The sequence below is a fragment of the Bos indicus x Bos taurus genome, chromosome 10, assembly GCF_003369695.1.
Source record: "Bos indicus x Bos taurus breed Angus x Brahman F1 hybrid chromosome 10, Bos_hybrid_MaternalHap_v2.0, whole genome shotgun sequence".
Taxonomy (NCBI): Eukaryota; Metazoa; Chordata; class Mammalia; order Artiodactyla; family Bovidae; genus Bos; species Bos indicus x Bos taurus.
The window spans coordinates 49,782,564-49,795,546 of record NC_040085.1 but is presented as its reverse complement, the minus strand read 5'-3'; the positions used below and the strand labels follow the sequence as shown (position 1 = coordinate 49,795,546).

General features: G+C 38.7%; 1 protein-coding gene across 2 annotated transcripts in view; it reads left to right on the top strand.

Moving 5' to 3' along the window:
- UNC13C (unc-13 homolog C) overlaps positions 1 to 12,983 on the top strand; it is a 706,036-nt gene that overhangs the window by 402,079 nt on the left and 290,974 nt on the right. For both annotated transcript variants that reach the window (XM_027553963.1, XM_027553962.1), the window contains one exon: positions 12,136 to 12,204. In XM_027553963.1, coding sequence (XP_027409764.1) covers positions 12,136 to 12,204 — 69 coding nt within the window. The remainder of the gene's footprint in view (positions 1 to 12,135; positions 12,205 to 12,983) is intronic.

Below are 12,983 nucleotides of genomic sequence, written 5' to 3'. Positions count from 1 at the left end.
GGAGTTTGAGTTTGTATTCAAATTTAGCAAGTCAGTTCAGTCATTTAAGCCTCAATATCTCAGTAAATTCAGTGAGGATAGAAATTTTTGCTGTAACATGTTTCTCAAGTTTAATATGGAAATCAAATGAAGTAAAAGATAAACTAGTTTTTAAGACTTCAAATCTCTCTCTAAATATAAGGTATGAAGATTTCATCTCTTCTGACTACCTACAGTATATACAACACAACATCAGCTACTTTTGTTAGACAGATTGACTCTTATAAGAGCTGGCACCAAAGAAAACTCCCTAACCAGCCCAACAAAATACTGTTATAGCCATTACCAGATCATAGAACAGTTTTTGTTATAAAAACCTCATCTTGATAACAATATTCATTGTCTTGGGATTTTACCTGTAACATAAAGCATTTGGTGTTATGAAATTGTTTTGCTTTTAATTTTCTTCCCGGGTATACTGTAGAGAATAAGCCAATCTTGTGGAACACTGAGCCCATCTACCTCTGAGAAAAAGCTGCATTTATGTGATTAATTTCCACTGTAAAACTACCTGGAGGAAAATGAGATAGCATGCTTCATGCTGACCCAAAGAAGAGGAGCCAAATTGATTTCACTACTTTGTAGTGTTCTAGTAGAAACATAATTATTAGAAAGTTCATTTTGTATAGAAGATGGTCAGATAAGTCTTTTTTCAGACTACATCTTGATAACTTGGTGACTTGATACATAAATTTGGCTAGATTTTTCTCTACCTATAGAAAATAATCCAATTTGCTCAGGAAAATACATATACAAAAGTATAACATTCCCCAAATCCACTCGGCCTGAAGTTCTTATTAATCTGATTTCTGAAGCTGATACTGTCAGTTGTGATTCAGATAGAAACACCATTATAGAGCCCCCTTTTTACCTTGCCCAAAGGTGTAATCTAGACACTTTTAATCTTAAAAAAATAAAAAGAGTGGAAAAGATTTCTTACCTCTAAGAATTGTAAAGCAAACATATATTTAAGAAAAGAAAATCACTACTCTTCCAAACCCAGATTTGTTGTGTGCAGTGCTATTTAAAGTCATGGTTTAGATGAATAAAGTGAAAACTATAGAACACATGTGTTTGAAGAAGAGGGGCAAGCAAAGTTCACTGAGAAAAATTGTTAGACAAATTGGGTAAAAATGATAATAAAAATCCTACATTATGAAAGACAAGGTAAAAATATTTTAAGAAAAGAGGAGGTATGGCTTTGTCAACTGTTGTAAAAAGTCCAAGTAAGATCCAGAAAGAAATGAGGTTTTGGCACTTAGGAGGTCATTGCTAAGTGAAGTGGTTGAGATTAAAGCCTAATTTCTTAGAAATCCCCAGCAAATAGTGTGTATCAATAGTGGTATAAATTAGGGTTTGTTTATTCCCTAAAATATAATGCAATCATTTAAAAAATCAAGTTTTTTTTTTTTTATTTCAGTAACTTAAAAATCAAGTTTTTAAAGGAACGTGTATATAATTGAGCAATGCCCATAAACTAATGACAAATAAAAACATATACATACAAAACTGTATATACTCTATTTCCAGCACTGAAAACACACACACATACATATATGTACATACATAGTTACTGGTTTAGAAACAAGCCTGAAAGAAAATGTACCGAAATGCCAGTGGTGCAACCACTTGGTAGGAAAGAGCTAATATTTTTTTTTGATGTGTGTGTGGGCGGGGGAGGGGGCTTGTATTCATCTTTATGTTAAAGTTGTACATTTTTCTATATCATATTTTTAATTTATAATAATGAAAAAATAGAGAAAATGTGTGAGGAAATTGACACTAATCTGTTAGGCAGCTTGAATGAAATGGTAAGAGAGATTGGTTAAGATTGAAAGGCTTTATCATTAAAAAAACATGTTATTTTTACTGTCTGGTAGAGTAGGAGTTTTTAGTGTTTAATAAGATATACTAAACATATTTATACATTGTTAGGACAGGAAGTGGGAGAAGGCAATGGCACCCCACTCCAGTACTCTTGCCTGGAAAATCCCATGGACGGAGGAGCCTGGTAGGCTGCAGCCCATGGGGTCGCTACTGAGTGACTTCACTTTCACTTTTCACTTTCATGCATTGGAGAAGGAAATGGCAACCCACTCCAGTGTTCTTGCCTGGAGAATCCCGGGGACCGCGGAGCCTGGCGGGCTGCCATCTATGGGGTCTCACAGAGTTGGACACAAATGACGCAACTTAGCAGTAGCAGCAGGACAGGAAGTAGCTGCAAAAGTGATGTTGCAAATTTATCGGATGGAGCATAAGTGATTTCATAACATTCCAGAGGACAAAGAAGTAAACCTGGTCAAGAGGACTGAAGGAGGAACATTCTTTGAAATTGAAAAAAGAACAAGTTCTGCTCTGAAATTTGAGGCAATGTTGTGTGAGTCCTTGCAGAGAATGCTAAGTTTTTGATATAGGAGTGAAATTTTGATGAAGTCAGCATTTCCCTAATTACATTCAGATCAGATCAGTCGCTCAGTCATGTCCGACTCTTTGCGACCCCATGAATCCCAGCACGCCAGGCCTCCCTGTCCATCACCAACTCCCGGAGTTCACCCAGACCCACGTCCATCGAGTCAGTGATGCCATCCAGCCATCTCATCCTCTGTCGTCCCCTTCTCCTCTTGCCCCCAATCCCTCCCAGCATCAGAGTCTTTTCCAATGAGTCAACTCTTCGCATGAGGTGGCCAAAGTACTGGAGTTTCAGCTTTAGCATCATTCCTTCCAAAGAAATCCCAGGGCTGATCTCCTTCAGGATGGACTGGTTGGATCTCCTTGCAGTCCAAGGGACTCTCAAGAGTCTTCTCCAACACCACAGTTCAAAAGCATCAATTCTTTGGCGCTCAGCCTTCTTCACATTACATTACAGCATTTCCTGATCTTCTCTGATTGTCTCCAGGACAATAAAAATCCATGTATAAGATAAGGCCTATGATAGAGATGTGCGAGCTAGAGGTGGCTGGAAAAGGTCTAGTTAAGCTCCTGAAGGGAATAGAAAGACGAATGCCTTGGGGCCTCGTAAGACAAGTTCCTAGAAAAGCTGAAGGTCTCATTTGGCATCAGGAAGCATAACTCTGTTGTCATAATAATTCATGTGGCTGTGCATTTTTCTCAGAATTTCTCAGCATGCAGATTCTGATGTAGTAACAGATTCAGCATAAGGCTGAAATTTTGCCAAAAAAAAAAAAAGAGGCAATGGAAGGTTTAGGCAATCAAAAAAAGTTGAAGTGACTCACTGGAATCTAGGTTTGATAAATGGAATCATGATAGTGACAGAGACAAAGGATTTGGGTAGAAAAATAATGCTGCTGCTGTGCTTAATCTCTCAGTTGTGTCTGACTTTGCAACCCCATGGACAGTAGCCCTCCAGGCTCCTCTATCAATGGGAATTCTCTAGGCAAGAATACTGGAGTGGGTTGCCATGCCTTGCTCCAGAGGATCTTCCCAACCCGGGGATCAAACCCGAGTCTCCTGTGTCTCCTGCATTCTTTACCCGCTGAGCCATCAGGAAAGAGCCATCGTCCATACCTAGGGGAAGATTGTTGAAAACTGAGTGCAAAATAGTGGTGTCCTAGAGCTAGTTTGTGTCTGCTGACAGACAATGATTGCTGAATTTTAAAGAATATTGCAGGCTGGTTGTTGAATACAGCCATTCTTGAAACTGGAAATACAGAGAGTATGTACATCATGAAAATTGGTAAATGCTAAAAATCAAGGCTTTATTCTTTTGAAGAAATGGTTTTTCAGCACACCCTTGTGTGCAAAGATTGCTGGGAGTCAAGATCAAAGAATTTGATTAAACAAAAATATCTTCATTGGTGTTGAAAACACCATAGGTAGAACAAGAGTTGAAAAAGAAGAATTTCCATTAGGTGGGAGTCCGTTTTTCAACTCTGAAGAAAATAATTTAGGAACTTTAGTAAGTATTTTAAGACTATAGCCCACCAGGCTCCTCTGTCCATGGGATTTCCTGGGCAAGAATACTGGCATGGGTTGCCATTTTCTCCAGGGGATCTTCCCAACCCAGGGATCAAACTCATGTCTCCTGCATAGGCAGACAGATTCTTTAACACTGAGTCACCTGGGTGGCCCTATCTTAAGACACAAATAGCAAATAAATTATTAGTAAAATTTATGTTTATCTAGTCTCATTTTTTTTCTTCAGCATAGACACCTTCTTTGACATAGCCAGTGCCCCACAAAACAAATACCCTGCATCACCCATGGAATGAACATGAACTTGGACAAACTCTGGGAGATGGTGAGGGCCAGGGAGGCCAGGTGTGCTGCAGTTCATGGGGTCACAAAGAGACCGGTACAACTGGGCAACTAAACAGCAACAACAATCCCTTATTATTACATGTATTCTTTTACCTATTCACTTATTCATCAAATGCATATTTATGTAATACTTCATGTAAGGCATGATGGCCGGTAGTAGAGGGACTGAAAGATAGATATTGACCTCTGTTCTCTGAGGCTTATACTCTAATGGGATAGTCAGATAACTGTGTGTGATAATAACCATAAATCATTCCCCAAATGGGGTGTCAAAGGAGCTCATATTTATAAATGTACTTTGAGATTGAGGAGGAGAAAGTGACTGATACTCTTCAGAGGCTCATGGAAGCTTGCCGAAAGGAACAGTACTTTTAGGGGTGAGTAGTATTTTTCAAAGTCCAAGAAATAGTAGGAAAACTACCTGGGTCTTTGAAGTAAAGACAAGGAAAAGATGCAAAAGTAAGTTAAAAGGGTGTGTAGTGTGCCTACTGAGTAGGGCAGATAGAATAAAAGATGGAAATATAAGAGATTGTTGTGTTGCTGGATTGACATCAGATGACTGAGGGCCTTTAATGCCCACTAAGATATTTGGACTTAATTCTTGAGGAATCATGTAGAATCTATTAGAATTTCTGACTTAGAAAGTTCACTCTGTAAAGGAAAGTTTGGAGGTGAAAGAGCATCTGTATCAGGCAGGGATTCAGCTGTATGGTGATGAATGGAAACTAGACTTGTGGTGGTGATCCCTATGCAATGTATAGATATGTCAAACTATAACACTTCACCTGAAACTTATGTAATAATTTAAAAAGTCAGCTCTTCCCCCTGATCACAGAGCCATGTTCCAACATATGTGTTCCTTTTCCAAATCCCTGAGAAACCTGAAATTTCTGATAAAATGACAAGAAATGCTTGCAATCATAGAAAATGGAAAAAAAAAAAAAACAGAAAAAAACATAATGTCTAAAACAAATTGCAAAAAGAAAAAAGAGAGAGAGAGAGAAAGGACCTGAGAAAATATTTGAAGAGGTAATAGCTGAAAACTTCCCCAACATGGGGAAAGGAAATAGTCAGCTAAATCTAGGAAACCCAGAGAGTACCAGGCAGGATAAACCCAAGGAGGAATAGACCAAGATACATAGTAATCAAACTGACAAAAGTTAACAAAGATAAAATATTAAAAGCATTAAGGGAAAAAACAATCAATAATATACCTGAGAACTCCCATCAGGCTATCAGTTGATTTCTCAACAGAAACTCTATAAACCAGAGGGAATGTTTATGTTGATGGAAGGGTACGGTATGTTTAAATTGATGAAAGGGAAGAACTACAACCAAGAAAACTCTACCCAGCAAGACTCTTGCTAAGATTTGATGAAGAAATCAAAAGCTTTCCAGACAAGCAAAAGTTAAGAGAATTCAACACCACCAAACCATGGCACGCCACTCCAGTACTCTTGCCTGAAAAATCCCATGGACGGAGGAACCTGGTAGGCTGCAGTCCATGGGGTCGCACAGAGTCGGACATGACTGAGTGACTTCACTTTCACTTTTCACTTTCATGCATTGGAGAAGGAAATGGCAACCCACTCCAGTGTTCTTGCCTGGAGAATCCCAGGGACGGGGAAGCCTGGTGGGCTGCTGTCTATGGGGTCGCACAGAGTTGGACTCGACTGACGTGACTTAGCAAACCAGCTGTACAACAAATGCTAAAGGAACTTCTCTAGGCAGGAAATGAGAAGGAAAAGATCTACAGAAAATAAACCCAGAACAATTCAGAAAATGGTAATAGGATTTTGCTGCCGCTACTACTGCTAAGTGGCTTCAGTAGTGACTCTGTGCGACCGCATAGCCGGCAGCCCACCAGGCTCCTCCGTCCCTGGGATTCTCCAGACAAGAATACTGGGGTGGGTTCCCATTTCCTTCTCCAATGCATGCATGCATGCTAAGTCGCTTCAGTCATGTCTGACTCTGTGTGACCCCATGGACAGCAGCCCACCAGGCTCCTCTGTCCACTGAATTCTCTAGGCAAGAATACTGGAGTGGGTTGCCATTTCCTTCTCATACATATCAATAATTTCCTTAAATGTAAATGGATTAAATGAACCAACCAAAGACAGACTGGCTGGGTGGATGAAAATGTGCAGTTGTTTGTGTATGCACTTCCACTTACCATATGAATCTGCTTGACCCCCCAAATTGTATGTAACTATTTTATATTGTTAATCAGGTTCCTGTTATGCCTTGCGATTGTAATTATCTTTTATTTTTTGTCATCCTATTGATTGTGAAAACTGATAAACATCTTTTACTATTGTGAAAAAAAAAAGGAACCTAAAAAAAAAAGTACTTTAAAAATTAAAAAACCCAAAAATTGGAAGTAAGACTCAGAGTCAAGAAGAAGCCTATCCAAAGTTTAGTCAAACTGAGCAAAACATTAGGCTTTCTTGCTCTGTGGATGATATCTCAGTGCTCTTCAACTTTGCCTATTAAGTGACTATATACTCTTTGAATTTATGTCATGAATTTATGTCATTTATTAATTAGTGTATCATTGATAGCATTGTTTCATTCGCATTTTATAATTTTATGGTATCCCTGCAAATATCAGTATTAATCTCAAATCTACAAGGAATGCAAATATTTCTAAAATATTCATACAATTAGCATTAATTAAATTATCAAAATTTATCAAAATAGCCTATTCATTAATTCTACTTGAAATATTTCTGTTCAGCCTAAAGAATGACTGCTTTTGATATAATCTAGGAAATGCTTTATAGAAAATACAATTTTCTGGTCCAGGTCAGAATATGTTTATCCTATTCTCATAAATTTTGTAAAAATCTAAGAGCAGGTTGAACATGCAGCTAGGGCTCATCCCTGGGAAGCTGAATCAAGTGAAGATCCCCCAGAGCTTAAACACCTTTAGCTCAAGTAAATCTACCACTGATTTTGGAGTGAGATACTGAGAAGCAAGCAGATCGAGAGAGAACCTGGCGATGATGCAGAGGTTCCTTATCATCCTTTACACACCTTCCTTATAATCCTTCCACGATTCCCAGGATCCTAGGGAAATTTACTAAGAGTGTCCTTGTGCGATAACAACTGCCTCCCCCTACTCAAAATACTCCCTCTTTCCTTGGGCCAAAAGTGGCCCACCAGCTGGTTTTGTATGGCTTATAGTTAAGAATAGTGCGGGGGTCCAGCCCCGGCTGATCCAGGGTATTCGAAGGAGAGACGGCCTAGGCGACTATTTATATGCTAATTAGAGATATAAAGAGTAATAGAATGAGGTTAGCTCAGTAGGAAAATTCAGTGGAGAAAAGAGGCTGAGTAGCTTGGTTTACGCGGGAGACCAATAAAACTTCAAGACAAGAAGTTTGCACCACTTACGTAGGCTGCAGGCACCCTCTTGAATAGTGGAAGGTGCCCCACCCCAGACACCTTCTCGAGTGGGTCTTAGAAGCCCAGGCATAATTAGTAAGCATGGTGGGTTCCGCGCTCCAGATGGAGACTTCAGCCAGAATGTGAAAAGAATTCTTGGGAGACCAAGCATTGGTGAGCAAGGCCCGTAGCTTTATTTTTAACAGGGGCTTATATACCCTAAGTTACACATAGAGGATAATAGGGGATGCAAAGTCAGCAGTTTTTGATCCTTATCAACAACCAGGGTTTCTTTCCTGCAAATTTATCGTATACAAATGGTTTAGGTGATTTACATCATCTTCTGGCCAGAAGGCCTATTAACATTTTATGACTCTTGACAAGGACTTATCAACAAAGACTTATTTTCTCTAAGAGTAATTATTTTAAGGTTTGGCGCCATCTTCCTAAGATAAAATTGCATTCCTATAGGGCGAATATGTAATGGGTTTACAACAAAGGAAAGAATTTATTACCTTAAGGGTCTAAAGTTACTAACACCAAGGCCACAACTTATTTTTTCTACATACCAACTATTAATACATATTCAAGGATACAATTCAGGGGATGTGAAAACTTGGCAACAAGCATTGGCTCATCAATGAAATCTTTTACTAGTCTTATTCTGACAGTTTCTAACTCTCTGAGAGGCTCTAAGCTATTTGAATATCTTAAGCTTCCCGTGCCTCTCGAGGCTGGGAGACTGTAAACAATCGTATGCATAGCTGTAGGAGTCCGGGTAAACTTGTCAGGCGAGTTAGAGAGCCATCTGAGGGGTTTGGATTTAAACACTCCTAATTGCCCAGGAACTTTATTAATTGGAGCTGTAAGTTAACTCTTTGACAGAGCGAGATGGTGGTGGGGGACAGCCCCCAGTAAAGTCAGAGGTGAGAGCACAAAGCAATAAAATAGGCAGACTCTGGTTTTTTGGGGTGTAGATGCTCAAGAATATCCGGGGGGACTCCTGAGGCTCGATCCCACCTTTGCGTATGCCGAGCCTCCTTCCTCATGACCTTTGTCATGAGTGGAATGCCTCACCGGCTCCCGGAAGAATAGCTTTTACATTTTAAAATAGTTTTAAAAAATCAAAAGATTACCATTTTTTGATGCATGAAAATTATATTAAATCTACATTTCAGTATCCATAAGCAAAATTTTACTGGGAAACAACCATGCTCATTTATTTATATATTGTTTGTAGAAACACTTGTGCCGCAATGGCAGAGTTTAGTAGTTGTGACAGAGACCACAGAGCTGCAAATACTTACTGTCTGGCTCTTCATAGGCAGTTTGCTGACCCCTGGTCTGGAGTATTCTTGTCAACTAATTAAAACTTACTTTTTGATAATAGATAATGTTTACTGCTAATGTTATAGATTTGATCCCTACCAAATACCAGGCATAACGTGGCAGTTTCAGGAATGCGGCATGCCCCTTGGGAAACATTTTTTAATCACACAGTCTTTTCTTATTTCTCAAATCACACCATGTAGGTAATAGGCCCCCTCTGCTCTCACAAAGCCAATCTCACTCTAGTTAAATAGAAACATGGTAAATAAAATTAAATTTCAAGCTGTCCTGCTGTTTAAAAAATGTCTATGAAAATTCAATCAGTAGAACACTTTTAATTTCGTATCATCTGATATTGTTTGGGATTTAGCAACAACAAGCCTGGTGGTTTTCACCCCAGTTTTCTGTTTTCTTTGAATGTAAATTGTCCAGCTGGGCACTGAAGACCTAGGTAGGAAGACCAAATGCATAATCTGTATCAGTCAGAATTTTTTTGAGCTGCATGAAACAGACTAAACAGAGTTAACTCACTATTTTTTTCCCATGTAATCTGAGTCCAGAGGTGGTAAGGATTTCAGGGCTAATACAACTGCTCAGGATTGCAATGTTTTGAAAGGATGGACAGCCAGAATTAAGGGTGAAATGTGGGGGCTCCTATCTTCCTACCTCATCCTTCTTACCATTTGTTTAGCTTTTATCTTATAGCCTCAGTATATTTGACCTTCTCTTATCTAGTGTGAGTTTAAAGTGGAAAAAGGAGGGACACACAAAGGGCAAATGGAAAAATGACCTGACAAAGAATTATATGGCAAACACTAATATTATACAACAAACTCTGCACAACATTCTTTTAGAATCTTTCTAAATAATAATTCACTGGTAATATTTTGGCTAGTTCTATCTCCTTAATAAGCTGCTGCTGCTGCTGCTGCTGCTAAGTCGCTTCAGTCGTGTCTGACTCTGTGCGACCCCATAGATGGCAGCCCACCAGGCTCCCCCATCCCTGGGGTTCTCCAGGCAAGAACACTGGAGTGGGTTGCCATTTTCTTCTCCAATGCATGAAAGTGAAAAGTGAAGTGAAGTCACTCAGTCATGTCCGACTCTTAGCGACCCCACGGACGGCAGCCCACCAGGGCTCCTCCATCCATGGGATTTTCCAGGCAAGAGTACTGGAGTGGGGTGCCATTGCCTTCTCCTTTAATAAGCTAGATACATCTTATTGGCCAAAACTTTGCTATATGGCCATTCCTAGAGTAAAAAAAAAAAAAAAAAAAAAAAGCCTGGGAAGGTAAGTGTTTCATAAAGGACACATTTGACTCTTGAGGTTCTATTAGTAAGGAAAAGAAGAAGAATGGGTATTAGGCAGATGGCCATATGAGATATCCCAGTGTGTTTGGGTCATAGCATGATTGACTAGAGTCATGTCAGCTGTCTTAATGATTCATACCAATAACGGAGGTCGCATAGAGCATTCAGAGACTGACACAAACACATTGATTTTTATGATCACTGAATGATTAACTACTGTGACCTAAACTGATGATTGTACTGGCTCTTTTATTTTTCTGTTTTGATTGAGAGTCACTGACCCACATCAGTGGGTGATGGGGAGTTAATAAAGGGCAGTATACCTTTTCCCCTAGGAAGGTATGATAGGGCATAAGAAGGAAAAATCCAAGGCATTCATTGTGTTTTTTGGCAGCTTTCCTGGAGAATCTTACTTGCCTAATAAGATGACAAGCTTCTGGAAGACAAGTTTCATTTCTTAGGCTCCTTCATTGCCACCACAGGGGTTAGTTAACACAGAAGCCATACTCAAACTGTTCACTGATGTATAAACCTGATAAAAGGCAGTTTATTCAGAAAATTGAAGTCTCAACTTAGGAACAATTTATCAACTCCTGTTAATATTCAGCTCATTTCATCAAGATCAGTGACTCCAAGGAATATAAGTTATATACCCCATAAATCTACCTTATATGTGAAACTACTGGGAAAAATTTCTGCTTTTGCTAATATATTACAGAGTGTAATGTAGTATTTACAGAATATTAATGTAGGGATAAGCCTCTAATGTCATCTAACCGTCTCCCTATTTTTTTTTTTTTTTCATTTTTGTTTGGAAATCAGGGACTCAGACTGGTTTTTGTTGACCTATAACTTTTTTGTGTGACTTTGATGGTTTTTACCATATCTAATTTGTTTAATTTATTTAATCCACACACCTATATCTTTATGATTGTTAGCAAAACTACTTAATTCTTATCACGTATCATCTTTAAATCCTTCTCTGAAGAGGTCAGTCCAACCCTGAACAACATCAGAGGAAGGCATCAGTAGTTTTTGTTCACCTGATTTTTATACTTTTTTTTTTTAGCACTAAATCATAAATATACTGTAAAGGCAGTCGATCCTTTAAGATTATGAAGACTATTACCAAAAGGGAAATGCTTTTTGAAATTGATTTTGACAAAAAGCAGTTATTCCCACTTCCATAGATGAGAGAACTTTAAAAACCTATGGTTTAATTTTGGAGAGATGGTGTGGCATTTGACGGTTGTAGGGGGTTGGGTTATATTTTTCTTCCTGACGCATACTGTTGTGTTGTCTGGACTCTTTCTAACACAACTCTCTGGATATAGTCTCATTCATCAGAAAGAGGCAGTGTGACTTACAGAAAGAGTGTGGATTTCGTGTCAGAGACCTAAGCTTGAATCACAGCTATTGCACATACCAGCTCTATGATCTGGAAGAAATAACTGACAATTTTTTACCTTCCTTCTTATAAAATGGTTTTCTGTGGTGGCTCAGTGGTAAAGAATCTGCCTGCTGATGCAGGAGACATGGGTTTGATCCCTGGGTTGGGTAGATCCCCTGAAGAAGAAAATGGCAACCCACTCCAATATTCTTGTCTGAAAAATCCCACAGACAGGGGATCCTGGTGGGCTACAGTGCATGGGGTCACAAAAGAGACAGACATAAAGACTAAACACCACACCTGCTATAAAATGGGGACCATAACTCAGACTAGTTTTGTTGTGAGGACTACATTTAGAATGATCACTGATTTCCGCTTTCCTATTTTGTGTTTGCTTTGTACAGAGGGAAAAATTCATAAAACTACTGGACCAGTTGCATAACTCTTTAAGAATTGACCTGTCAAAGTATAGGGTATGTACAAAATTATTTGCCTAAAGGTAAAATGCTGTGCTTGGCTCAGATCATTTCTTGTCATATTGTAAAAAAGTTATCCACTGTGTAAGAGAGAAGTAAAGATAATGATCTTGGAATCTTGTGTCCTGTCACAGTAGGCAGGTCTCCTAAATAATCAAGTACACATCCCTTGTCCAGGTACCTCACTCCACTTCAGCCTACAACAATACTGTGTGTGTGTACACATAGAGCTTTAAATATTTTAATAGTCATCAGATTGAGTGGCTGACTCCTACTTCATGAAGCAGAAGTATGTGGCCCAGGCCTCATCTTGAAAGCTCCCGCTTCTTATGAGATATCCTGCTGATACTTCCTCAGCTTCTGAGACTCCTTCTGGTAGTCACTGCTTAGTTCACTCCTGGATCAATACAATGTGTGTTTGTGAAGCTGTCCAGAGTTCATTGTGAATAGTTCTACACTTTACCTCCACGTGAAACACACACAAACTCACACACACAAATATATTCATGTATGTGTGTAAAAACACACATATAATTTTAGTTACAGAATACCTTAATTACAAAAAAAATAATTGCATATTTTATTTACCAAAAAATCTGTACTAATAGCTATTGTATTCTTTACTTAATGGTTTATTCTAAACGTGTTTACATATGTCCACATATGTATCTCTTCGATATTCTTTTTTTTTAGTATTTTATTGAAGAATATCTTTAATGCACATTTCTGGAAATTATAATACCAGGTTTTGTCTGACTCATCTATCATGTTGGAAC